General features: G+C 45.3%; 2 protein-coding genes across 4 annotated transcripts; one reads left to right on the forward strand and one right to left on the reverse strand.

The window, feature by feature from the left end:
- Positions 1–2,832: 2,832 nt before the first annotated feature.
- Positions 2,833–12,983, forward strand: LOC147303005 (ubiquitin-protein ligase E3A). Of its 2 annotated transcripts, none has more exons than XM_086281806.1 (11): positions 2,833–3,122; positions 3,726–3,770; positions 4,484–4,788; positions 4,868–6,117; positions 6,268–6,412; positions 7,146–7,351; positions 7,513–7,677; positions 8,642–8,797; positions 8,879–8,952; positions 11,382–11,525; positions 12,105–12,983. In XM_086281806.1, exons 1-11 carry the CDS (start codon positions 3,046–3,048, stop codon positions 12,223–12,225), a joined length of 2,688 nt encoding a protein of 895 aa, XP_086137932.1. In that variant the 5' UTR covers positions 2,833–3,045; the 3' UTR covers positions 12,226–12,983. The 2 variants fall into 2 exon arrangements, with proteins under 2 accessions (XP_086137932.1, XP_086137933.1); XM_086281807.1 differs by having other exon boundaries at positions 2,833–3,070.
- A 3,523-nt stretch (positions 12,984–16,506) lies between these two features.
- On the reverse strand, positions 16,507–26,268 carry LOC147303006 (cyclic nucleotide-gated channel alpha-3-like). Of its 2 annotated transcripts, none has more exons than XM_086281809.1 (9): positions 26,133–26,268; positions 25,932–26,015; positions 25,435–25,674; positions 22,687–22,769; positions 22,043–22,099; positions 20,963–21,217; positions 19,316–19,417; positions 19,130–19,236; positions 16,507–19,035 (listed from the first exon to the last, which is right to left on the reverse strand). In XM_086281809.1, the coding sequence occupies exons 4-9, from the start codon at positions 22,758–22,760 to the stop codon at positions 17,681–17,683; spliced, it is 1,950 nt and encodes a 649-aa protein (XP_086137935.1). In that variant the 5' UTR covers positions 22,761–22,769; positions 25,435–25,674; positions 25,932–26,015; positions 26,133–26,268; the 3' UTR covers positions 16,507–17,680. The 2 variants fall into 2 exon arrangements, with proteins under 2 accessions (XP_086137935.1, XP_086137934.1); XM_086281808.1 differs by having other exon boundaries at positions 16,508–19,035; positions 22,687–22,773; positions 26,133–26,267.
- Positions 26,269–27,785: the final 1,517 nt, after the last annotated feature.

Consider the following 27,785-nt stretch of genomic DNA (forward strand, 5'->3'; position numbering starts at 1 on the left):
ATCTTATCTGACTTGCTGAAGCCACATGTTCCTCCTCGCTCGCTCCGTTCAGCTGAGCAGCTGCTGCTGTCGGTCCCTAAGTCGCGGCTGAAATGCAGAGGAGACCGTGCCTTTTCAATTGCGGCTCCGATGCTCTGGAATAACCTTCCCCTCCAAATTAGACAAGCGTCATCAGTGCAGGTCTTTAAGTCCAGATTGAAAACTTATTTTTATTCCCTGGCTTTTAACTCTGTAGGAAACTGACACCTTCTTATTTATTTTATTGTGTGTAATGATTTTATGGTATTTTTAATTTGGTTGTTGTTTTGATCTGTGTTGTTCAGCACTTTGGTCTGCCTGGTGTGTTCTTAAAGTGCTATACAAATAAACGATGATGATGATGATCTGTGAAAAGCAAAGATGAGATTCTGGACCACCCAAGTAGAAGCCCTCGTGCATACAAATTATGAACACAATCGGTGATAAAGGGCAGCCCTGATGGAGTCCAACACCTACCAGGAACGAGGGTTAGGGTTATGTTCAATAAAGCCAAATAAATGCATTGTTCTATAAATAAGAAAGGAAAGGAGGACCATTAAACAGAAAAAACATACAATAATAAAATAAAAGCTCAATCTAAATCAAATACAATAAAAGGTAAAAATTGCAATCACAATAACTAAATACAGAAAGAATCTAGACAATATACCAAGTGGCTGACGTTCAGTTAATAAACACTAAACAGACTCCAAATTTTGAATGACCAGAGCATCAAGACTCTTGTGAAACCTTTATGTGACTGTATGTGCACGACTATATTTTGAATGTTTGTGTTTTTGGTCAAGATTTAGAAAATGACCAGTGATCGTATCCAGAACTGTTAGAAGCGTAAATTTCCACTGCAGCTGACGCTCTTTATTATCCAACCCAGATGAAACAGTGATGGTTTGGTGTGGTATATGGGGAACAACGATAGTGGGTCCATTCTTCATCAATGGAAACCTCAAGGCCACTGGATATTTGAAATTGCTACATGATGATGTGTTTCCCTCTTTATGCACTGAAGCTGGCACGTTCCCTGAGTTTTTCCAGCAAGATGGTGCACCACCACATTATGGGTGCAGGTCCAAGCATTCCTAGATGAACAGTTTCCTGGAAAGTGGATTGGTCGTTGTGGGCCAGTTGAATGGCCCCCCAAGGTCTCCCGATCTGACCCCCTTAGACTTTTATCTTTGGGGTCATCTGAAGGCAATTGTCTCTGGTGTGAAGATACGAGATGTGCAGCACCTGAAACTACGGATACTGGATGCCTGTGCTGGCATTTCTCCTGCGGTGTTGCTATCAGTGTGTGAAGAGTGGGAGAAGAGGGTTGCATTGACAATCCAACACAATGGGCAGCACATTGAACACATTTTATAAGTGGTCAGAAACTTGTAAATAACTCATGAAAGAATAAAGTTACGTTGAAACCAAGCACACCATTGTTTTTCTTGTGACATTACCAATAAGTTTGATGTGTCACATGGCCCTCTTCCTGTTGGAAAAACAAAAGCGGTATCCAAGATGGCCGACTCCTAAATGGCCACCATGGTCACCACCCATCTTGAGGAGTTTGCCCCCTCACATATACTAATGTGCCACAAACAGGACTTTAATATCACCAACCATTCCCATGTTGTTACGGTGTATCCATATAAATGGCCCACCCTGTACTTTGAAGTCAGGTTGACCTGAAAATCCTTGTCTTTGTTACTTCCAGCACATCCATCCATCCATCTTCATCCGCTTTGTCCGGGGCCGGGTCGCGGGGGCAGCAGCCTAAGCAAAGAGGCCCAGACCTCCCTCTCCCCAGCCACCAGCTTATCCGGGGGAATACCAAGGCGTTCCCAGGCCAGCCGAGAGATATAATCTCTCCAGCGTGTCCTGGGTCTGCCCCGGGGCCTCCTCCCGGTGGGACATGCCTGGAACACCTCACCCAGGAGGCGCCCAGGGGGCATCCTTGTCAGATGCCCGAACCACCTCAGCTGGCTCCTTTCGATGTGGAGCAGCAGCTGCTCTACTCTGAGCCCCTCCCGGATGGCCGAACTTCTCACCCTATCTCTGAGGGAGAGGCCAGCCACCCTTCGGAGGAAGCTCATTTCTGCCGCTTGTATCCGCGATCTCGTTCTTTCGGTCACTACCCACAGCTCGTGGCCATAGGTGGCCTCACTTCCAGCACAGACAACTGTAATTACTTATTAGAATGTCCCCATAGGTGTCTGAAAAGCCTCCAGCTGATTCAAAATACTGCAGAGAGTACACTGATGGGGACTGGGAAGAGTCGTGTTTCTCTTATTAGCATTTCTTCTCTGGTTTCTTGTTAAAGCCAAACCAAGATTTCAAAAGCTTTGCCTTACATGCAGAAACCTCAAAACCAACCTTCATAAATACCTTAATTACAAAATGAATTAAATAGAGGGCTTTGCTGTCAGGCTGCAGGCGGTTTTTCAAAAGTAGAATGGGCGGTAAAGCCTTTAGCTGTCAGAGTGCTCTCCTGGAAAATCAGCTCTCCGGTGGGTTTTGTTTTAGGCGTACTGCCTTGACCTTTTAAAATGAAGCTTCAAACTGTCCATTTTCATGAAAGCTGAAGCTGTAACTGTGGATGGAGGCTGAGAGTTGATGAGGGAACTCCTGTTTTTCCTCTCTGCCCTCCCTTTACCTTTCTACAAGTGCTTCTAGGTGTTTACTCTTTTTACTTATTATTACTTTATAAAAACAACAACACTTGTATATAATATAATAATGATGCAGTCCAGTTCCTTGTGATCCATTCCAGTAGCTCTTGGAGCTAGAACGCAGTGCATTGTGGGACGTAGTATGATGGTGAAGTCAAGATGGCTGCGAAGCTCAGGCAGAGGAGAGAGCCTGTAGTAGGAAGGCCGTGAATGAAGTTTTCTATAGAAAATCCTTCGTCGGTGTCCGATCGGACTTAAAGCAGTGTGCTGTTTACGTTGGAGAGAAGCCGCGCAGGACCTACAACACCCACAAACAGCAACAGGATAACAAACTGCTGGCTTAAAGTCTCGTATGAATTCCGACGAGAAGGAGGACTGTGAGTGTGCGCCACCACAGGCCGAGACGAGCTCCGCCGGAGGAGCCGATAGGTGGGGATGCTCAGAGGAAAGGCTCGGGATGCTAGGACGATCAATCAGAGCGGGGGCTAGTTAGCTGTTGTTGGAGGCTGTGTGGACGTCAGTGCTCCTTTGTTTCAGGCAACATATTGGGGCAAAGTTTATAGCAAGCACTGGTTAAATGAAAACGAAAGAAATCTGCCCGCGGGTCACTTTGAAGACATTACTTTTGTATGAGTAACAAAGTAGGCTAACTAGCATTTGCTGTGTTAGCTTGCTAAAGTGAGCGACAGATTGTCCCGGTGGCAACATTTTTGGGCTTTACCAGCCCGTCCAGACTGGACTACAGGGTTTAGGTTAATGCTACATTTTACAAAAGAGATAAAATGAATTATCTACATAGATGATTACATTTGCTGCGACCCCGGTCACTAAGTGGAAGCCAGTGCTTAGCTTTAAAAAGAGCGAATGTGGGTTTGCTGGTTAGACTGTTGTCCTCTTCTACACAGCTCGACCAATTTCCTGAGCAGGACTCTGACTTTGTTACCCCACAGCAGAGCCAGCAGTACTCTGAAATGTCAGTGTAGTCATCATGACCTGTGCCGTGGTTCTTATCCTTGTTTGTTGTTCATTTAGAGAACACGAGGAGCCTGAAATAGAAAACCCAGAAGCAAGCCGAATGTAAGTCAAACTCATTACCTTCCATGTGTGCAGTTCAGGAGCTTGGTGTTAGGGTCTGTCCTCGCTTCTTTCTTTCTTGTCTTCATCTTGTGCCTTGACTAAATGTTGTCAGCTGTATTGTTAGTGTGATACACACCCAGTTCATCTCAGCAGCTGTCACACTGTTTGCTCATGATGTGAACATTTGAAGGACCGTTGGCTTAAATAAAACATAGTTAAAGTACTTCAAGTTAAAGTGCTTTAATTATGCATGGAATTTATGGAGCTTTGAGTTTACATTATCAGTTGTATCTGTACCTGTGAATGAATAATACTGCTGTTCTATTAGTATTGCTTCAGTGTTTACCAATACGACTGCAGCTGGAATGCTGCTGTCTTCTGGACAGTGGTGTAGTTAGCAGAATCAGAAGGTTTTTGTCAAGTTTGAATTTATTCTAAACACTGATAATAAATCTGTCGTGACACTTGACCTGAAAGTGGCTGGAAATGCAACACGTCCAAAGCTCCATAAGCCCGAGCTCAGCATCCAGCCTGAGACCAAGCTCAGCTCTTGTGTTGTCTGTTGACAGAAACTCTTAGTGATTCTCAAGTGGGAAAAGCATTGCAGTCAATCTCGCGTCTCCCATTATTTCACATTGCACTCAGTGCTTTATGAGGATCACAGTGGATTCGCGCAGTGCTTTTACCGCCTTGTGTTTTACCTCTGATCACAGGAAGCGAGCAGCTGCCAAGCATCTAATAGAGCGCTATTACCACCAGTTAACGGAGGGCTGTGGGAATGAGTCTTGCTCCAACTCGTGGTGTGCCTCATCAGTTGGCTTCAGCCGCATGGATAACAACGAGGCAGCGGTCAAAGCCCTGGAGCTCTACAAAGTCAATGCCAAGCTATGCGACCCACACCCTTCAAAGAAAGGCACCGCTTCCACCTACCAGGAGAGCAGCGCTCACAGCAACTCTGCGTGCAGCAACAAGAAGATGAACCATAAGGACATCCACTCTGTGCGAGACAATTTTAAAGGTGAGCAGATTGCGCTGTTTCACTCGTGCAGTTTGTGTTTTTGTTTTTCTCTGGTAACAACATTTGTGTCTGTGTGTAGATGTAAATTACCTGACAGAGGAGAAGGTGTATGAGATCCTGGACACCTGTGGTGAAAAGGAGGATTACTCCCCTCTCATCCGAGTGATAGGCCGAGTTTTCTCCAGTGCTGAGGGACTGGTGCAGAGCTTTCGGAGGTCCAAACCGCACACCAAGGAGGAGCTCAAGTCTCTCCAAGGTAAGGACGAGGACAAGGATGAAGATGAAAAGGAGGCAGCTGCGAGTTCAACTACAGCTATGGAGGAGGATTCCCCCACCTCCTCATCATCGAGGCTCGGCGAGTGCTCGTCGGGAGAAAACGACGTCCAAAAGCTGGCTCCCGATGAGGTTTCGGTCGATATCGAAGCTGTGCGAAGGGTCTACGAGCGCCTCCTGTCCAATGATAAAATCGAAGCCGCCTTCTTGAATGCGCTGGTCTACCTCTCGCCTAATGTGGAGTGTGACCTGACGTACCATAACGTGTATTCACGAGACCCAAACTACCTGAACCTTTTTGTAATAGTGATGGAAAACAGCAACCTCCACAGCCCCGAGTACCTTGAGATCGCTCTCCCACAGTTCTGTAAGGCCATGAGCAAACTCCCGCTGGCAGCTCAGGCCAAGCTGGCGCGTTTGTGGTCGCATTACAGCGCTGAGCAGATCCGGCGCATGGTGGAGACCTTCCAGCAGCTCATTACCTACAAGGTGATCAGTAACGAGTTCAACAGCCGCAACCTGGTCAACGACGACGACGCTGTGGTGGCGGCCACTAAGTGCTTGAAGATCGTCTATTATGCAAATGTGCTGGGTGGCGACCTTGACATGGAGCACAACGAGGAAGAAGACGAGGAGCCCATTCCAGAGTCCAGTGACCTCACCCTGCAGGAGCTCCTGGGTGAAGAGCGCAGGAACAAAAAGGGCCCTCGAGTAGACCCGCTGGAGACAGAGTTGGGAATCCGTACAAGCGATTGCCGGCGGCCGCTCATTCCCTTTGAGGAGTTTGTCAACGAGCCTCTGAACGAGGTGTTAGAGATGGACAAGGACTATACTTTCTTTAAAGTTGAAACTGAAAACAAATTCTCCTTCATGACCTGTCCGTTCATCCTGAACGCCGTCACCAAGAACCTGGGTCTGTACTACGACAACCGCATCCGCATGTACAGCGAGCGGCGGATCACGGTGCTCTACAGCTTGGTGCAGGGTCAGCAGCTCAACCCTTACCTGAGGCTCAAAGTGCGCAGAGACCACATCATTGACGATGCTCTGGTCAGGGTATGTGCATTCAAACCGACTTCAGTGTCCCTTTGATTAGTTGGGTTTTGGATGGGTTCAATTCAATTTTATTTATATAGCACCAAATCACAACTACAGTCGCCTCAAGGCGCTAATGTTTGTGAACGTTTCTTCTGTGTGTGTCTGCAGCTGGAAATGATAGCAATGGAAAATCCTGCAGACTTGAAGAAGCAGCTGTATGTGGAGTTTGAAGGAGAGCAAGGTGTCGATGAAGGAGGTGTTTCCAAAGAATTCTTTCAGCTGGTGGTGGAGGAGATCTTCAACCCAGATATTGGTAAGAAAGCATCGCGAGCAGTTTCGTTTCAGATGGCTTTAAACAAGCGTCGCACATACACGTTGAACTGCTGATGCTGGCTTAATAATTCACCTTGAACTTGGACCTGAGTGTGAAGCTGCGGCAGTACGTGTCTGCTGTTTGGACTTTACCACAGTTCAGTCCAGCTGCTGTCACGGTCCAGCTCTGTGGGCGATACACAGCAGCGTGGCACTAACACAGCATGCAGGGCTGGATTTGAGAGCGTTCACTGTCGGCCCATCAGAATCCATTCAGATCCTTGGTCGGAGTGATCTGGTCTTTCTTAGAATTGTTTCCGGTCAGCCCCCCTTTCAGGATTTCATAGATATCGCTGCTGCACTGCTAACTGAATCCGGATCTCTGACTGGCTTTTCAAAGCCTAGTTTTAGGAAACTGGAAAGTAAAGTTTGTGGGGGTTTTGCGTCCTGCTTTCTTCCACCTAAAGTGTGTCAGCTGTCATGTTATCGAACTGTCTCTGGTCAAAGTTGTCTGAAAGACGTCCTTCCAGACCTGAGAGGGTTCTCATGTTCCCAGTGAGGTCTAATGGAAACGAGCTGAGTAGTTTTTAGCTAACTTGACAACAGACAAACACAGTGATAGAGAGCAGGGAAAACCGATGTGTTGCTTTTTCCGTGTGCACATGGAGCGTCTCTCGCGTGGCTGCTTCGTATCCCAGGATTCACGGGCGTGTGCTCTGTTTTTCTTGCTGCAGGCATGTTCACGTATGATGAGCACACCAAACTGTTCTGGTTCAACCCGTCGTCGTTTGAAAATGAGGGCCAGTACACACTGATTGGCATCGTTCTCGGTTTGGCCATCTATAACAACTGTATCCTGGATGTCCACTTTCCCATGGTGGTCTACAGGAAGTTAATGGGCAAGAAAGGAACTTTCAGGGACTTGGCTGATGCCAACCCGGTAAGCATCACCTAAGCAGCTGTTCGTGCTGTGTTTTTGTTGTTTTTTCTGTCTAATTGATTTAGTTTGGGAGGAAAAGCAGCCATGTCTGTCATATGATGTATGCTAATGCTGATGTTATGCTAATTATAACGTGTTGATTGTCCTGAACCGCTGGACAGGTTTTATACCAGAGTCTGAAGGAGCTCCTGGAGTATGAGGGCAGCGTGGAGGAGGACATGATGATCACGTTCCAGATTTCTCATACGGACCTGTTTGGGAATGCACTTATGTACGATTTAAGGGAAAATGGGGACAAGATTCCCGTCACCAATGAAAACAGAAAGGTGAGCTGAAGAGAACCGTGGAGCCGTTTGTCCTCCTACGATACACACAGGCAAAGTGTGCTTTTCCACTTCATTCAGCTTATCTGACCCAAACCTTTCTGCTGATTGTGATTTATTAAGAGGGCGGAGCTTTAGGGTTGCATGATCCTGTGGTAGCACCTGGGCAGGTCATTGTGTGCAGGTCCTGAAACTGTTACCATGGGAAGTTATTGAGCTGGTTAGTGCACAGTCCCAGTTAGGAGCAGTCTCCCAGACATGGCTGCACCATGTTTACGTCTGGACTCCTCCTGGGATCAATGAAGCTTCTGTCTATGTCAGCCTGTAAAAAGATGGCAGTGACATTTTTTCAGCCTTCTAAACCTGAAGTTTGGCCACATTTTCAATATTAGAAGAGAACCTGAGGAAAGCTGCTTCGCTGCCACCACTCGAAGGTAAGCTGACTTTCAGCTCACTGTCACAAACCGTCATAGCTTCTCAAAATCTGATTGGAAGAGATTTGATGGCACTGATGCTGTTTAATGTTTACTATTTACAGCTGTCATCGGTGCTTTCTGGTAAAGCTTGATGCCTCTTTTCACTGGTTCCCACTCAGCTAGACTCCATCTGGATGTCTTCCATTCAAATTGAGTAGCTCCTCAGCGTGCATGGGCTAGTTACAGCAACACGGCTAAAAGTCCCATTGTATGCGGCACAAACGCAACACAACAATGGAGGTTGCCGAGGCGATGGGGACTCGGGGTGCACGGTGTTGCCATGTCCTTATAAAATATTGACTGTGCACTATCCAGCTCTCATTGATTACAACACTGTACTTCTTGTTGTTTCCAGCTGCTGGTGGTTTGTTATTGATAAAAATGGAAATGTTAAAAGTAACACAAATATAAGGGATGACATGGTGTTCAAGGCCGGCCGCCCCTCAGGGCTCGCGCTTGTTAAATGTTCTCATTGATGTGTGTTCATATAGGAGTTTGTTGCACAGTATTCAGAGTACATTCTGAACAAAAGCGTGGAGAAGCAGTTCAAGGCGTTCAGGAGAGGCTTCCACATGGTCACCAACGAGTCTCCGCTCAAGTACCTGTTCAGACCAGAGGAGATCGAGCTCCTGATTTGTGGAAGCAGGGTGAGAGTTTTTTTTAATGGATGTTTGTATATGCTAGTGATGTCATTCAGTCATTCATTCATGTTTTGTCTCCCACTGTAGAACCTGGACTTCCTAGCACTTGAAGAAACAACAGAATACGACGGAGGTTATAACAGAGATTCTCGGATAATCAAGTAAGAATCTGACCTGAAAACCAAGCTCAGCGCGCTGTGTCTAATTTTTATAACCCAGCTCAAAGTCCACACTAATCAAAGGCATTTTTATATCATCATAACGTCACGGCCCACAATCAAAAGCAGTGGAGACCAGTTCTCACCATGTGGCCCCCCAGCAGACGGTTACTCAGTGCTTCACAGTAGGGCTGGGTATCCTCACTGATTCCATTTGAATCGGGGAACTTTTGCCGCAGTCAGAAATATTATAATTCTTATCATTTATCAGTATGTATCCATATTTTTATATCTATAAAAAGAAAACTGACACTTGTGAGACTTTATCAAAGGTGTGAGCATCACAGCAGAGGCCTTTGTGTCAAAGTAGCTGAAGATAAAACAGAAAAACATGAAGGTGATTTTCCTGGTCTGGATTTTATACAAATATTCTGCAGTAGATCAAAAACGAAAGAAAACCATTAATCAACATATGAACATGACCTGATGCTGCTGAAGTCAAGCAGAGCAAAGTTGCAGAGGTTTGATTAGAAACACGGCTGAGAGTTTTTCAATTTTGCATAATTTTAAAAAGTTTTAATTTGTTCAGTATTGAACAGCAGAAATGAGGCTTTCTTTTCAGAAGTAAGTAAAAGGAAAAACGGCGTCCGACAGGCTGCAAACAACGGTAGACTGGTGCGTAACAGCGCTTTGTGTTTACGTCTCCGTGCAGAGTCCGTGTTCCTGCTCTCATTCACTGTTTCAGCTGTTTGGTGGTTGTAGAAATTTTGTGAGGTTTAACTTGAGATTCTGGCGTTTCGGCCAAAATAAATTTATATTTAAATATCGATTCAGGATTTTGATGAATCGATATCACGTTATCCAAGCCAGAATCTATTTTCATCGATAATCAAAACCCAGCCCCACTTCACAGGACTGCAGTGTGGGGAAAAGCTCCCCACACTGCGTGTGTGGATTTAAACCTTCAAAACCAGCTCTGCTTGGAATGGTTCTTCCAGTAGTGACGTGTGAGGCCGCTTGTTTCCTCGCCGATCCGATAAATGGGATTGTGTAGTTTTAAGGCTGCTGTGAATTCCTCTCAAACATCAACACAAACAGCTGAGCCTAAATGTAAGTCACTGTCCTAAATTCAGCAGCAGTGCTGCAGGTTGCCACCAGCGCCACACCTGCAGCACCGAAGGACGCCAGGGGCAGCGTTTGTCTCGCCCTAGCAACACCCGTCCCGCTGCTCCTTCAGTTCGCCTCATCATAAACTCATCATCTTATTCTGTGTTATAATTGACTTTTGTGTTTGACAAAGTTTGTGGCCTCGCCACACATGACTCTGCTTACGAACATCCACTGAGTGAGCGAGCACACGTGAGGCGTGATGCATTTTTACAGCCATAATTTGCATGTCACTGTGACAGGCGGAAGAAGAAGTAGTTCCTACCAGTCATTTATATGATCCTAATGATAAAGTCCACTGTGTTCCTGTTAATGATGGACTACAGATGTCGATACTTTAATCTGAGAACCAATTGTAGAACATAAGAATCAATATTTCAGTAACACGTTAGCTTCAGTAAAGTGTTAGCTGGGTTCACTGAGGCTGTGTATCTGTGGCTGACTGTGGAGGCGCTCCCAGGAGAGCCCCAACAAACACCTGGAGCAGGTGAGACGGCAGAAGCGTGAGCTGATGTGATCACAACATGTTTCCTGCTTTGCTCAAAGTTCGTCTCCATCACGCTGCTCGTCTCTGTTCCTGCACAGAGTGCAGCTACACAGCCTCTCAGCTTTTAACAGACCATAACTAGCAATTCCCAGCATGCAACTGGGCAAGTGGGAACGTGTTAATTGACAGTTATTATTGTGAAGTTGATGAAGGAGGAGGAAACAGTATGCCATGTTGGCCCATTATCAGCTCCAGTCAGTGCTACACAGCTCGGCCCAGTCTGCAGGTGCATTTCCTCTGCATGCACTCCTGCACCCGAGACTGCGAACAGACCAGAATAGGCCTTTATTGTCACTGTACATGTGCAACGATGATGTGAGTGCTCCACACCAACTGTGCAGTTATAAAAAGTATGAATAGTAGATGCAGGAAGAAATGACAAACATGAGAAATATATCCAAACGAGGAGGAGTGCAGCGGGCGCGGTGCGGGCGCGGTCCGTGTGTGACGTTCCTGACACTCACTGGGCCTCAGCGCCTGACATCAGCACTGCCTCCTCCTCACTGTGCAGCTGCAGCCTCGTCACCAGGCACAGACTCCACCTGAGAAACCATGAGAGTTTACTTTGGAAGACCAAAAATATGCAAAGACTGAAACCTCGCTCACCGTTAACTTGTATGTTTAAACGGAGCACATACGTCTGTGCATCCACTGGCTATGTTTTGAAACTGAATTCATATATATTTGATGAAGGCGTTTCCTCGTGTTTGTGTCGTAGGGAGTTTTGGGAGACGTTGCACTCATTTGGCGAGGAGCAGAAATGCCTCTTCCTACAGTTCACCACCGGCACCGACAGAGCGCCTGTGGGTGGGCTGGGCAAGCTGAAGATGATTATCGCCAAGAACGGCCCCGACACAGACAGGTGAGCCACAGCCGTTCCGTTTCCTGTCCCTCTTCTGTTGTGGTGCACGGGCTGCGTGCGCTCTGCTTCCTGCTAGTGACTGAAGCTCGAAAGTCTTTATGCACAGCTGACTGTGTCCTTGTTTCAGCAGCACGCTCTTAGCAAACATTAAGGAGTCCAGTACACAGTGTTTAAAATGTACGTGCTTATCAGTAAGTAGACATGAGAGAACGTGGCTTATTACGAGTGGTAGCGTTGTCTTTAAATTCAGCTTATTTATCCAACAATATCCTTTTTCTTCATCACATGTTGTAAAAACGATGAGGAAACTGATCAGTCATCACACCAGTGCAGGTATCTCGAGAAACTGGCATGACTGTTATGAAGTGTGAACACTGGAAGGATGAACCAGTTAAAGCCAGTCTGTTTTTGTTGGACATAAAGGAGACAGATTGTGACAGCAGCAGGCATCACAGCCCTTTGTGGAGCTGTCGGCCTGTATACTTCATGTATTTTGTCTCTGCATACACTCGGTGTTGCTGTGTGACGATTTGCTTTGTTCCTGACGTGTTGTCTGTGTGATGTGTGGTTTCTCGACAGGTTACCGACTTCTCACACTTGCTTTAACGTGCTGCTGCTGCCAGAGTACAACAGCAAGGAGAAGCTGAGGGAGAGACTGCTGAAAGCCATCACCTATGCCAAAGGGTTTGGCATGCTCTGAACCCCTGCTCCCAACAGACTCCTTCTCAGAAAGCCCATAAACCCTGCCCTGCCCTTCCTGTATCAGACACAATCTCAAAGGTGACCAGACAGGCCAGAGTATGTTCGAGGAAAAGCAAGTGAATAATGAAAGTGGATACGTGGTTCTAATAAATCTCTCTAATAGATCCGCTGCTGTGCCTGCATCATCACACATCAGTCAGTGTAAACGTAGAGACCTCCTCGAGTACCCGCTCCCACATCCACACATGTGAATGTGCTTTCTGTGTACAGAAAGGATCATTTTCCTCGTTATTTATTTGAAGGTTCACGTTTTTCATGCCTGCCTGTTGTGATAAATGTAAAAGAAATAATGCAAATACAGGACGATGCGTTTCCAACTCGATAAACTCGGCGACAAAGTACCCCTGAACTCTTGCCCACAGCTCCCACAGAGATTTAGTTTAGTGTTCGCTACTGCATCGTATTCCCCACTGACCATTCCACTCTAGCGTAGTCATTGCTTGTTGTTTCCACCCAGTCTGTTTTGAGGTGAGCGCGTGGAAAGAGATTGGGTCCAGGACGGCACATCACATAGCTTGTTCTCCTTCTCAGTTTCGGGCCTTCTTCCTTTGGGGGACATGCAGAGATGTGTAAGTGCACTTAGACATTTTCAGAATGTTTGTTCTTTGGTCACAGGTTGCCATTATTGTTCGTTTTATTTCCTTGTCTGCCTGTGTTGAGGATTCTAAATAAAATCAGTGTTTATATATCAGTGCATACCGTACCCACGCTGTGGAGGATGTACACATGTAGACTGAGTCTCAGATGCTCTCCTTGTGCCAACCTGTACAGCGGACAGGTAGAAGCCCAGCACGTACTCTGTGTCGTCTGCTTTGGGTTCAGTCTCGTAGAAACCGCTCACGCTGCATAGCCCCCCCCCCGTCTGCAGACCTGATAAAGCTTTGTCTGTTGCTGTGGTTACACCTGGAACCTAACGAGACCATCCTAGTTCATGGTGACGTGAGTAGTTTCCTTTGCCGTTGGAGTGTAAAGCTGGACTTTGATCTGGTCATCTCCCGCTGATGAAACATCTCCCTAATATGTCTTCTCGTTTGCATCCAGGAGCCGTGAGGCGAGCTCTCCTCAGTTTGTGTCTCTGAGGGTGAAAGAGGCCGTGCTCGCCGTGCTCGCCGTGCTCGCCGTGCGCCTGCTGCCGCTTTGTTTTGTAAGCTTGGCCTGACTTGCTGTGGACCTTCATACCTCTCTGTTTACAGCACAGATAACACAGGTGTGTCTGCTGTGACTGTGTGGACACGTCGCTGTGACCTGATCAGTGAAACAGGTGTAACCACTGTTGAAAAAGTGCTTTGTCTCTAATAAGGACTGTGAAATCATTTCCCCTCACAACAGGCAACGCGTCCTGTTTTGAATGCTTTTCCTCCTCATCGGTCAATAGGCTGCGTAATGTTCTCGGACACAGAATCGTCTCGCTGCTTCAAAGTTCGGTTGTCTTTTTAAACATCCCGCTGCTGTTGTGTAGTCTGCAATATCCATCCTCTGACACAGTCGGCAGACGTCCTCGGGTCAGGCAGCACGGCCGTCACACAGAGGCAGGCTTACAGCAACGCTTTGCCCAAATCGCTGACATCACTCACTTGGAAGTGAAAACGCCACTTTGGCAACAGCTCATGTAACCATGGTAATAAGGGTACCATGTAAAATAGCTGCTCCATCAGCAGACAGTTGTTTTAAATGCTTGATGGTCATCGAGTTGCATTTGTAAAATGGAACACGAGCCTGTGGCTGTTGGAAGACACTGAGATACGCTCCCCCGCATCTATATCCATGTCTGTAGGAACATGGAGAGAGGGCGAAGGAGTTGCTAAACCTGCAAACTACCTGGATGTCTTACTTACAAATGAGTGGTTGTGATCATTTGGACAAACTGGACATAAACATGCACGTGAAGCTTGCTGTCATTGAAAGCTTTCCTTTGTGTGACCTCACAGCTCCTACACGCAGCAGGCTCAGGTGTGCACGTGCGTACTTCCTTATGAGGTACTGGGTGGTATCGTTCTGTGTACAGAGACCGTTTGTGGCGTGTAACGTGACCTCACTCCTCCAGTCGCTGTGGTTAAAGGTCTGAGAACAGATGATGGCATGGAAGAGGTCACGGAACATGGACCCGAGTGTGTGGACTGCATCACGGCTATTGCCAGAAACCATCTTTGAACAGAGAGCTCTTAACGTCATATAACCCTGCCTTGTGTCATGTGACTGTACCTGCAGTCTGGTAAAGCCGTTCAGAGCAAACGTGTATGTTTGTGGCGGTTGGCTGGAGGTGGGGGGTCAGTGGTTTGTCCCTGAGACGCTGAAGTCGTTGCTGCATGGCTGACGTACCTTATAGAGGAGCGCGTGGAGCGCCACGATGCCCACAACATACCACTGAGAGCACAGTGCTCAGCACTGCCATCCACCAACCTGAGCCAGTCTTTATCTCCTCTTCTTTTTCTCCTCCCTCATCAGCTACTCCTAACACTAGTTTAGCCTTCGTCTGAGTCACAGTACTAGTAGTGCCTAAAAATGTGGACAGCACTGGACTGTGCTGGGAAGTCACTACAGTGCACAGTGTGCGTGCATTGTTCTACGTACTGCAGTAATGCTCACTCATGTGGAAGGCTAAGCAGTACAGCCAGGTGTAGTTTCAGCTGTGTAACCTTACCCGTACCTCCATGTTTGAATGCTGAAGATGCTGCTTGCTGCACACGTGAGCCGACTCAAGGTTAAGGGGTGGACCTGTCTGGGAACGGGAGGCAGATTTCCTCAATTGGTTCAATCAACAGTTAAATTCTCCCACATAGAAACAGGTGAAAGGCTCAAAGTATTCATTGTTGTGAAACATGCTAAATAAAGACGACTGCTTTTTTCCAACAAGCCTGATTTGACTCCACAGGTTTCTTGGTGTCCCGATTTCAGAGCAGGCCCAAACATCACGCCACAGATGCAATAAGGCAAAGTGTGTGGGATAAAATCTTTTTTACTTTCGATGAGCAGGACGTGGATCCTGTTAGGTAATGTTTCCTGTGGCACTCGATGCGACATGCCTCGTTCGCCTGCTCACGTGGATCGGAGACTCGGGGTAAGGATCTTGTCCAAGGATATTTGTACCTCCTGAGCTGCTCTCTGGGTGACGTTGAAGGGTGGACATTCTTAAATTTGGGTGGGTCAATGAAATGGTCATTTTGGTTGGTTCTAATGATGGGTTATACACAGAAATGTGCTTGTTGCATTCTTTTGAAAGCTTATTCGCGCTGTGTGCTGGACTGTGTTTGGAAACAAGAAGCAGGCAGACAGCAGTAACATTCTTGTAATTATTACAAATAAATGCCAGCTGTAGTTGTTTGTATAGACTGGCATCGATTTAAAAGACTGCATGTGTAAGTATGACTTTATTCCTCACTCCAAAAAGTTCAGAGAAGAATCAGGATGACATGAAGAGCCAGAAGATGATGACACAGCCAGCAGAAGAACTGTGGCAAGCTCATCATATTCAGTTCCTTTATTATGAGTTAATTTTTTTTATAGTAGGAAAAACAAAAGAATACAATTCTCAAGAGAATGAGGAAATCCATCAGCAGACAGCTAAAGATCTCACATGACTAATGTCCATCCATCCATCTTCTTCTGCTTATCCGGGGCCGGGTCGTGGGGGCAGCAGCCTAAGCAGAGAAGCCCAGGCCTCCCTCTCCACAGCCACCTCCTCCAGCTTATCCGGGGGAACACCGAGGCGTTCCCAGGCCAGCTGAGATATAATCTCTCCAGCGTGTCCTGGGTCTGCCCCGGGGCCGCCTCCTGCCCCGAACACCTCACCCAGGAGGCATCCATGTCAACTAATGTCAACACTGTTAATCATACATACGACATTAAAAGAAATAATTCTTTGTTTTGCACTTTAATATTTTGGAACAACACAACTTATTTTCTTTGAAATAAAGCGTGCAAACTCTTTTTGCTTACTAAACTAAAATTGCTCATGCTTGCAGTAGATGCTTCCTCAGTGACACCTGCAGAGCTCTGGAATCTAAGCTTTCACTGCCTCGTGCACATTCGTGTTCCTTCATGCTGACTAAGATCGTTCACAGGAGCCTAACTGATCAAATGTTGAATGTAAAAGCAGAAATGGAAATCATAAACCCTGGACTTCAAACCGAAGCCTGCGTGAAAGTGCCAACAACTGCAGCTCCTGTAGTCATTCCCCACAGACTCAAATTTCAGATGTGAAAATGACTTGTAAAAAACAGTTTTGGTGTCTATTGTTTGTTGTTGAGGCTTAAAGTTAGGGCAGATGTACCAACATCTGCAGTCTGCATGGCCCTACTTCTGCTAACATGGTGAAATTGAAGTCTCTGCTCGGATTGAGGCTTTAGAGCATGTTTCAGGGGAAAGGATACACCACTTTTCAAGAGTTTATTGTCACTTTATTATTTTTAAATTTATTTACAGAAAGCACATTTCTTTATATTTAAAATAAAAATTTGATGATACATATTTTGAAATGCTTTTATAATATTTGTGTAGGTGTACAGAGGCCCATTCAGCAGATATGTTCCAGTGGAACCTCCTGATCTATGTTCATCATGGTAAAGACTGCCTGAGCTTTAGAAAAAAACTGTTGTCAAAAATATCAGAACAGCAGTTTGCAGCTGTGCTGAAGGATGAGGCGGTCAGTTAAGAGCAAGAAAACCGTTACTAGTTTGATTCCAGCTGCAGACACGAATCCGTTCAAGGTTGCGTCTGGCATAAAACTGTCAGTCATCTCAGAACACGCAGAGGCGAAGCAGCAACAAAGAGCAGCTGTTAAATCTCCAGATCTGGTTGCAGTTTCAAATCTCTCTCTCTCACTTTAATGACCAGAACTGAAACTTGTCGGTGTGGTCCTGTTCTTCTAAATGAATGTAGAAAATATTCATAAAAGGTCCTTTTTAGAATTCTTTTGACTAATTGCGTCCTTCAGAAGAGTTATTCTGATCACAATAAAAGGAGAAGGTCCTGTATGTGCAAAGCCCAGGTCATGGTGTCGTTGCTGAACGAGCCGCTCTGGGATTCTGGGCAGAGTAGTAAAGAAAACGTTTCCCACCAGTATTGGTTGGATGCTCACACCGATGCTAAAGTAGTGCTCCTTTAGAACCTGCTTGACTGCTGCTGTTGATTGGTGGCAGCTTTGTCTTTGCTTTTATTCCAGGTTTGTCCCTCCACATGTTTCTGATCATCGCGTGCAGCCTGTTATTGTTATCACTAACACAAGAAAAGACATAATGATCCACATGGTGGTACGACCCGTTGTTGTTGTCTATGTGTGGAAACATTGTTTGAGGGCAGTCTTATTATTTTTGCATCTTTGGAAGTACTGAGCGGATGCAGTGTACTAGTCCCTGTAAAGAAGACACTCCCTATGTAGTACTGATGGCCAACCTCTACTCATCTACTCTGAGGCTTCTGAACTGGTTTGATAAATTACTGAGGCGCTGCTTGAGTTTACGCTGAGAGGAATCGTATTGATTTGTCAGCTTTCGAAATTTTGCTGACATGATTTCGAAACGGGCTTCAATCTGATCGACTTTGTTCTCCAAGTCTTTAGCATCGGTAGCAGCGACAAGCGACTCATCTATGAGATTGTCTTTCATCAGAATGGCCCTTCCTTTCTCCTCCAGAGCATTCTTAGCATCAGGATACTCTGTTAGTGCCTCCATGAGATCATCTTTGGACAGGGCAAAGAGATCAGAATAGCCCACGCTTCGAATGTTAGCTGTTCTTCGGTTACCTGCCTTACTACCTTTGATCCCAAGGATGCTGATTTCTCCAAAATAAGCTCCGTCACTAAGGACCACAAACTGGGTAACACCATCATCTGCTACTACAGCGAGCTTTCCTTCTTTGATGATATACATTTCCCTACCAATATCCCCTTTCTTACAGATGTAATCCCCAGGACTGAAAACTTGAGGCTGAAGCTTCAGGACCAACTCAATAAGCAAACCAGCTTCACAGTCTTGAAAGATGCGCACTTTTCTTAGGGTTTCCAGATGTACGTTAATGGCTATCTCTGCCTTCAGCTTGTCTGGCAGATTTTTTAACACTTGCTTTTCATCGCAGGTTTTCCCCTCAGTCCACAGGTAGTCAAACCACTTCACCACCCTCACCTCCAAGTCTTTAGTGACCTTTCGAAATTGCATGTACTGCTTGATAGAGTCAATCTTCGCCTGGAACTCTGCACGTGCAGCATTCATGTTGGAGATCATGGCTCCAACATTTCCAACAATTGTTGCAAAGATCAAAACCCCAGTAAGAAAGTCAACCACGACAAAAAAGTATTCAACGTCTCGGACCGGCGGTGGTGTCTCACCAATAGTGGTCAAGGTAAGAGTGGACCAGTAAAAGGAATAAATGTACTGTCTGGACAGCTGAGAAAACTCTGGTTTTTTCGGCCCGGGGTAGACCCATGTGTCTGACCCAAAACCAAGTATTTTTGAGATGGCAAAGTACAGGCACCCATTCCAGTGGATGATGATGATGATGTAAAGTACAAGATTAGCGATTCGGAAGATGTTTGGAAAATTGGTTCGCGTTTCAGTCCGGTCGAAGAACTCAAAGAGACGGCCTAACCTAAACAGCCGGTTGAACCTCCACTCTGGGTTGTTGATTCCAATATAGAAGAAAACAATGTCAGTAGGAATCACTGATAACATGTCTAACTTGAACTGGGGTGTCTTCATGTACTTTTCCTTCAGGATCTTTGTATCCTTTACAACAAGTCCTTGCTCCAGAAAACCTATTGACAAAGAAGAAAACGATAATCATTATCATATACTGTATTGAAGATTTTATATAATGACAAACTGAAAATCTTAGGTTTCCATCAGTACCTGTCCTGGCTCTCACAAAGATGTCCATGCAGTAGAGGGCATCTGACACATAGTCCAAAACCAGCCAGAGTGTTGAATTTTGATACTGTAGCTCATTAAAACAAGCTCTGTATGGAAACAAACCATGACTGAGACCCATGAACACTAACAACGATAAGAGAAAATACTAAATACATGAATTCAAACCTTGCCACCAGGAACATCAGATTGTAGAACACTGGGACAGCTATTGTGAGCAACCAGTAGTAATACATATCCGTGGCTGGGTCCATGATCCACACCTCCTTCCTAAATGAGAAGAAGTTCCCTTTTAATAAAAGTATGTATTTTTTTTTTAATTAAAAAAAGTTAGAAATGCAATGTGAGCTTAATTTTGGCAGTAGTCACAGCCGATCTGCAGCCTGGTCATGGATAAAGTGTATATTACCTAACTGATTGCAGAGTAGTTTCTGGAGGTTTCAAGGAGGTAATGTGCACATGCAAAAAAAGCAGTCCTACATATTTGTTTAATATGTGCGTTGAAGGACGTGTCCTGGTCAAAAATGACTCCAAGGTTCCTCACAGCATTACTGGAGGCCAAGGTAATGCCATCCAGAGTAAGAATCTGGTTAGATACCATATTTCTAAGCTTTTCAGGGCCGAGTACAATAACCTCAGTTTGATCTGAATTAAGAAGCAGAAATTTAGTGGCCATCCAGGTCTTTATGTCTTTAAGACATTCCTGCAGTTTAACTCATTGGTGTGTGTTATCTGGCTTCATGGACAGATAGAGCTGGGTGTCATCTGCATAGCAGTGTAAATGTATGCTATGTCTTCTAATGATGCTGCCTAAGGGAAGCATGTATAATGTAAACAGAATTGGTCCTAGCACTGAACCCTGTGGAACTCCATAATTAACCTCAGTGTGTGAAGAGGACTCTCCATTTACATGCACAAACTGGAGTCTATTAGATAGATATGATACAAACCACTGCAGTGCAGTACCTGTAATACCTACAGCATGTTCTAATCGCTCTAATAGGATATTATGGTCGACAGTATCGAACGCTGCACTGAGGTCTAGCAGGACAAGCACAGAGATGAGTCCACTGTCAGAGGCCATAAGAAGATCATTTGTAACCTTCACTAAAGCTGTTTCTGTGCTGTGATGAGCTCTGAAACCTGACTGAAACTCTTCAAATAAGCCTCTGCAGATGATCTGTTAGCTGTTTGACAACTACTCTTTCAAGGATGTTTGATATAAAGGAAGGTTGGAGATTGGCCTATAATTAGCTAAGACTGCTGGGTCTAGAGATGCTTTTTGAGTAAAGGTGTAACTACAGCCAGCTTGAAGGCCTGTGGTACATAGCCGATCATTAGAGATAGGTTGATCATATTTAAGATCGAAGCATTAATTAATGGCAGGACTTCTTTGAGCAGTTTTGTAGGAATGGGGTCTAAAAGACAAAACTTTACTTTGAAGGCAAACAGCCTCTGTTTCCATTTTGTGCACCATTCTTCAAAATCTGTACATAAAATAAAATAAATAGATAAACTTTTTGAATGCTAGATTTGAAATTACACCCAAAAGCAAAGATAAAATTGTCTGGATGTTCCTTTAACATAACATTAAGTTTTGAGCAGTATGATTAAAATGGTATCATGAGCGGTAGTCTCTTTTTTTGTAAACTGTATATTGAACCATTGGTGGACTCTGCAAACTCTTACGTGGATAACCTTTGCTCATATCCACGCAACCTTTTCTCTAATAGAGATTTAATTATTTCAGGCGTAATATTATGAAATTCACAATATTCCTGTTTGTTACATCCCCAAAAAGTATGGTGTACTTACAGTTCTTCCTTTTTATCATCCTTCTTTTCATCCTTTTTGTCGTCTTTCTTTTCATCCTTCTTTTCGTCCTTCTTTTCGTCCTTTTTGGCGTCCTTTTTATCATCCTTCTTTTCATCCTTCTTTTCGTCCTTTTTGGCGTCCTTTTTATCATCCTTCTTTTCATCCTTCTTTTCGTCCTTTTTGTCGTCCTTTTTGTCGTCCTTCTTTTCATCCTTTTTGTCGTCTTTCTTTTCATCCTTTTTGTCATCCTTCTTTCTGTAATGTTCATAAACAGGTAGGGGATGTACTCTTAATATCCTCTGTATTCCTGACATTTTCATCATCTTCTATCTCCTCCTGTGTCAGAATCATCCTCTTCAACCTTATTTATATAGCATCAAATCACAACAACAGTTGTGGCACTTGGGTGACTGTTGACACAGTAGCCCAAAAAGCTTCTAATAACTGGCGGAAGCTGCTAGAAGGTGGATCGCAAGACTTTCATTTTTACAAGCTCTAGCTCAGAAATGATGTGCTTGTCGAGGGATGCGTCCTGTCTTTAACCCCAGTGATCACCAGACAAAATGACGCCTGAATGACAGTTAACGGTTTGAAAGTCTACTAGTATAAGAGCATTAAATTCAACTGAGCTCCTTTAATACAGTCTCAGTATATTGAGAGTAAATGTCATTAACGAGGGAGCTGAGAAGGTCACATTGACATGCTAAATGCTTCTTGACACACTTCTAGTTTTTGTCCCACATTTAGTTTGTTTGATCTCTCTAAATAAAGTCCTAAACTCAGCCCTTACACTCCACCTGAGGGCGGCCTCTAGTCTAACTCAAGAATAACACACATCTCTGTCACAAACATCCTACGCTGCCTTCGATGGCGACGATACGTTTAGCGATGAGACCTCTGCTCACTGATTGCTCAGCCCCAAATCAGACCCTCATCTGAACCACAGGTTTGACACAGCACTGATTCAGCTGCCTGAACTGAAAGGTTTGTGGACAGCTGTAGAATCTGTACACGGACGTGGAGAATGTCTGACTCATCAGTGAGATGAGAATAAAGACGTGTGAGAGGACGTCATCTTACCCGTCATTGTTGTTGCAGTTGTTTGTGTTCTTTGCGGCGAGGACCCGTTGAACATCGCTGCAAGATCGATAAATCATTGCATGGATTTGCGACCAAGGAACAATTTAAGAATAAGCGTGGTCATAACAGGCAGCAGGAAACCAACCATGAGAAGATAAACACATCACACACAAAGGCACACACACACAGGTTAATTATGAGACTGTAACTGGGGTTTGAACACATGTGAATAATACAAGATCATCTGTAAATACATGCAACACGTGTCAGCGTGTCCACAGTGGGTACATGAGTGGCACAACACAGGAAACCACTTCACTTGTGTTTCCTGACATAAAGACGGTAGCAGTGCCACCCTGCTCTCTTCTCTTTTGTATTGCATGTGCTCTTCACTGGGACAGCTCCACTAATTCCTTCACACTCTGCTCCACGCTGCTTCGTTTTATTCAGCTTTGTTGTGTCAGAGCCTGGAATCAGATTCCTTCGTCCTCTGCTGTGTTGGCTGTGTCTGACTGAGTACGTGGAAATCTAATTGTCAAACAACTGAAGCTAGTTGTGTTTTTATCACTTTTGAAAACAGCATATTGATGTTGAGTCCATTCAGTATAATAATGTTCTGTTGCAGCTTCGGGTTGAAAGCTCACCTGTTCCCCACGGCGCCGTCTCGTCTGCTGAGGACGGGCTCCGCAGGGCCGACGCTGCTTCTTCCAAAGTGCATCCTTGAAGACTACCTCGAATGAAAAATCCAAGTGACATACTGGATTACAGGAAAACACGACCTGCACTGAGCCTGTTTCACCGGGTCCAAAGCTGCATACAGGCTCTGAGGTCAAAGGACACTTTGCTCATGTGCTGTCGTAATTAAAGTGTGAGCACAATGAGCACTTTAAATAGAAGTAAATAACTTTGTACTTTTTGAAGCCAAAGTCCCACATTCACAGCACTCGTTGGGCTTGGTAGTGTGATTGAATTCAATTCAGTTCATTTTATTCACACAGCGCCAAATCCCAACAACAGTCACCTCAAGGCGCTTTATATTGTAAGGTAGACCCTACAATAACACACACACAGAAAACCCCAACAATCATGTGACCCCCTATGAGCAGCACTTTGGCAACAGTGCATCATGGGAATCCCCAGCAGCCTATACCTATTGCAGCATAACTAAGGGAGGATTCAGGGTCACCTGGTCCAGCCCTAACTATATGCTTTAGCAAAAAGGAAAGTTTGAAGCCTGATCTTGAAAGTAGAGATAGTGTCTGTCTCCTGAATCCAAACTGGAAGCTGGTTCCACAGAAGAGGGGCCTGAAAACTGAAGGCTCTGCCTCCCATTCTACTTTTAAATACTCTAGGAACAACAAGTAGGCCTGCAGAGCGAGAGCGGAGCGCTCTAATAGGGTGATATGGTACTACAAGGTCATTAAGATAAGATGGGGCCTTAGTTAGGTGTGTGATGTGATTTTATGTGATTTTCAAATGCAGTTTGATATGACTGCAGCACAGACGTGGTGGTGATTGCATAGAGATTGCTTGGTTTTGGGGTCTTTCTAAGAGTCACATAGTTAGTAGTTAGCGGTTACAGTTAGCAGTAAGTGTATTTCATACTCTTCAGTTGAATGTGCTTCTTTCAACATTAAATCATGCGTTGTAAAAACAAATGTGGACTTGTGTACTAAACATGTCAAACAGACAGAAATTATATCGGAGCAGCTGAGACACATTTTCTCTAAACACCGGGTCTCTGTGGCTTTTAAACCCCAAAACACGCTGCGCCAAAAACTGGTCCAGCCCAAGGATCGGGTCCCCGACACAAACAGAGTAACATAGTGTACGCTGTTAAGTGCAGGAGGAGTGCCAGGATTTATACATCGAGGAAACCAAACAAGCTCTGGCTGAGAGGATGGACCAACACAGCAGAGCCACCTCGTCAGGCCTGGACTCTGCAGTCTATCTACACCTACAGGCCAGTGGACTCTTTCAATGATGAGGATGTAACATCCTGGACAGGGAGGAACGCTGGTTTGAGGGCGGAGTCAAGGAGGCCATTTACGTGAAAAGGAAAAGACCATCTCTGAATGGAGGAGGGGCCTAAGGGTACATCTGTCACCATCTTACAATGCTGTGATTGCAGCCATTCCCCACCTCTCTGTGAATGGGACTCATGGTTATTGATCAGTGGTTGTTGATCAATGGTCATGAGAATTTGCGCAATTATGATGAAGGAGCTGACCTCCCAGCCCATTGTTGCTTCAGTGGGCTGGTTTCAGTCATTATGCAAATGTCCTGTTTATAAGTCTCAGCAGTCAGCTGAGACTGAAGACGTCACCTGATGATGACGAAACGTTTCTCCCACTGAAAACATCCAGATGAACAGAATCAACTTCTGGGAGAAATGAGTACAAACTGCATAAAGAGATAAATGCACCACAACTCCCACAGCAGGGCAGTGATCCCAATCACACCACCAAAGTCACCACAGAGGTTTGAGGATGAATAAGTGGAAGATATGTGTGTGAATGGGTAAATGAGGCATGCTGTGATACAAATCATCCATAGCCAGTACCTGTTGCCAAGGATGTTCAGCAGCATATTCTGTTTTATGTGACTTGTTTCTGTCTGGAAACTATAAATAATGTTTTCTATCTATTCTGTATCCACCGCCCCAAACGTGTCAAAGCAAATGGTTGGATGTTATTTCCTGTTAAAAATGTTTTTTCTTCTCACTGTAACCAAGTGCTTGCTCAAAAGGAAGCTGTCCGATTGTTGGGGTTTTCTCTGTGCTGTGATTTACAGGACAGATAAAGACAGCCTGTGGAAAAGACTCACAGACTAATAATAACGATTATGTAAGTAGTGGTATATAAATAAAACTGAACCAAATGTTGAAATGTGAAATTATAAACTGTGGCGTAGTTTCATTGTTTCATTTCAAACCTAAGAAGCAGAAACGTCCGAACACATCTGACCTCAGCTCTAGAAGCTACTCTGTGCCTGCAGTTATTAGAGAGCATGGTGATGAAGTCTGTGGCTGATGACACACAAAAAGGTCTGATAAACAGAAACATTTGCAGCCTGGGCTTCTACATATTTCATTTCATCCTTTTTTCTGTAGAAAATCTGTTGCATTCACATGAAATCAGAAGAGGATTCAGCAACAATGTTGTGACCAGAGTCTGCGTTTAGTTTACGGAGCAGCAGATAAAGAGCTCCTCTCTTTATTTAGCCTCGTTGGCTCTGCATGGTTCTTCTTTAGCACCGTTGACTCAAATCCCTTCACTCCCAGATCACAGCAGCTAAAATTAGAGTTTCAACCTGACATTTAAGCTCTAACTCTGGGCAGTTCTGCAGTTGTCTTTGTGCGATCACAGCCACTTCTTATTGTGTAAACTTACCTGAATGTGAGAGATGATGATGCTGAGCAGCTTCCACCTGTGAAGGGAATTGAAGATGAGCGTGGAATAAATCCCACGTCGCTCAGGTTTGTTTTCTCCTTCAAGAACCGAGCCGAGGACACCTGCTCACATACTTCTAATGCAAGTCACTGCAGAAAACCAGAGTCATGCTTTATGGTGGATGAGCTTTTCCTGTGGTGTGGGAGACTTTCTGCTTCTTGTGCACTCCGCACCACCTCCCTGCAGAAGACGGAGGGAGGGGGAGGAGGCGGAGGGAGGGGAGACATGAAGGAGTCGTTTTCCCTGCATACAAGAATCACCAGACAAAGAGCTGGCGACACCGTCTGTGACAAACCATCGTTTTTGTGGACTTTGTGAGTCCTGACTTCACAGAACTCGCACTGATCGTTTTACTGAAAGCCTTGAACAGGCGTCACTCCAGCACTGTGACATGAACAGTGTGTGTTAGTGCAGCGGAGGCTTCAGTGTGTACTTACAGTTTGCTTATGAAGCCAATCCCACTGTGACTGTAGCTTGTGCTGGTGTAATCTTCATACATTCAAATGTTTTGACAGCATTTCCTGCAGGTAGAGAGTAGAGGCATATCAAAATAAAGACTTACTCTTTATTTTTATCCCTTCCAGTCTGAGTAAATCCTCTTACTGCGTGGACGGCTAAAGTAAAACATCAGACTCCACCTGCAGCCGACGGAGGAGCAGGACCTCCTGCAGCCTGCTCTAATCTGAGCTGGACCGCGAGCTCGCTCACCGTCTGTGCTGCTCGAGTGAGAGCAGCTGCAGAGTGGATGTGACGGCTGCACAGGACAGTCAGTCATCATCTGACTGAGGTCTCCATCAGTGAGGTAGTGGCTGTGTCTGTGGCTTCACATGAGGAGATGCAGCTGTCACTGAAAGACGTGCTTGTGTGTGTGTGTGTGTGTGCTTAGCTGCAGCCACTCAGATTAGGAGCTGTAAATGAGATTGGAGTTAAGCTGTTGATGCCTTCTGGCAGACGAAGAAGAAGAAGTGATGATCAGAGTTCATGTGTCTAGTGCGGAACAAAATCTGTAAAAGCTCAGGCAGAAAACGCTTCATGGCCGACCAACAGCTCACCACGACACACTGCTATAGAGGCCGTGTCTGTGCCATATGCACACTGATGTGCTGGGTACCAATAAACAAAGCGCTGCAGCTCAAATGAAACTAAGTGTGAGGCCTGGTGAAACTATCAACAGCTGGTTTGTACAAGCAGACAGGGCTCACTGTCATCTCTCTGCTAATTCCCAGACCTGCTGATGTGTTAACAAGCTGCTGACAGCCACTCATCTCACTCACCAATTAAATTCATTACAGCCTCAGTGGCAGCTCTACCTGCGTCCCCAGAGGAGCATCCTGCAGCATCATCATGTGCCTTCATACGAGACCTTCCAGCTTTACAGAAACAAGAAAACATAGTCTAAATAATCAGCACAGCTGAACACACACAGTCTGTGCTGCCAAGAACACAGGTTCAACCTGGTTCCCAGAGCACTCCTTTAAATAATCAGCCAAGTTCTCCTGTAGCGTTAACAGACAAAAACCCCACTGATCGAGTCCTGAGTCTTCTGTTTCCTGTAGCTGCTGAAGTCTTTGCACACATCAGTTATTTGTCGGCGCAGACTGAATCTGTGTTGATGCTTTTATGTGTGAATCTTCCTGATTATGTACCAGCGCGTCACAGGCACGGACTCACGGAGCGCTGCTGCCCTCTTGTGTTCAGAAATAATCAGCAATACATCAGTGGTTCCCAAACTGTTTGCTGCCCCCCCCCCCCCCCCCTTTGTTTTACAAGAAAAATGACTGTCTGCAGCTTTACACGCAGTTACTGTCCCTCCATTTACAAAGGCAGAGGCGTCATTTTACATGTAGTTGTTTTTTCCTGTGTAATAATATTCAACATTGCTGTCAATACCATCCATCCATCTTCATCCGCTTTATCCGAGGCCCGGTCGCGGGGGCAGCAGCCTAAGCATGCTGTCAATACATTTTTCAAAAATGCCTCTCTGTGCAAAATGGGTTCAAAAACATAAACAGCTGTGGGATCCTGTTAGTCCGTGATTTGAAGAGCCCAGCGCTGCTCCTGACGAAGGAAAACCAACCCTGCAGGGAGACCTACCTCGGCACCCGTGCAGGTGAAGCCAAAGGGCAGATTTGCTTCACAATACTTTCTAGTCTTTGGCTTAGAATGAAGTTGGTTTGGAAACATATTCAGCGATGCTTCATCTCCTGCTGTGCGTTTGTGTGGGCGCCCTGCTAGCCGTGTCCAAGCTTTGTTTTTTTCCTTTTCATACCGTGCCCCCCCTGCCATGGCTC

Source organism: Aulonocara sp. 'chitande type north' Nkhata Bay, linkage group LG23 (genome assembly GCF_057382095.1).
Source record: "Aulonocara sp. 'chitande type north' Nkhata Bay isolate Kocher_YH1m ecotype deep benthic linkage group LG23, A_spYH_male_GT1.1, whole genome shotgun sequence".
Lineage (NCBI taxonomy): Eukaryota > Metazoa > Chordata > Actinopteri > Cichliformes > Cichlidae > Aulonocara > Aulonocara sp. 'chitande type north' Nkhata Bay.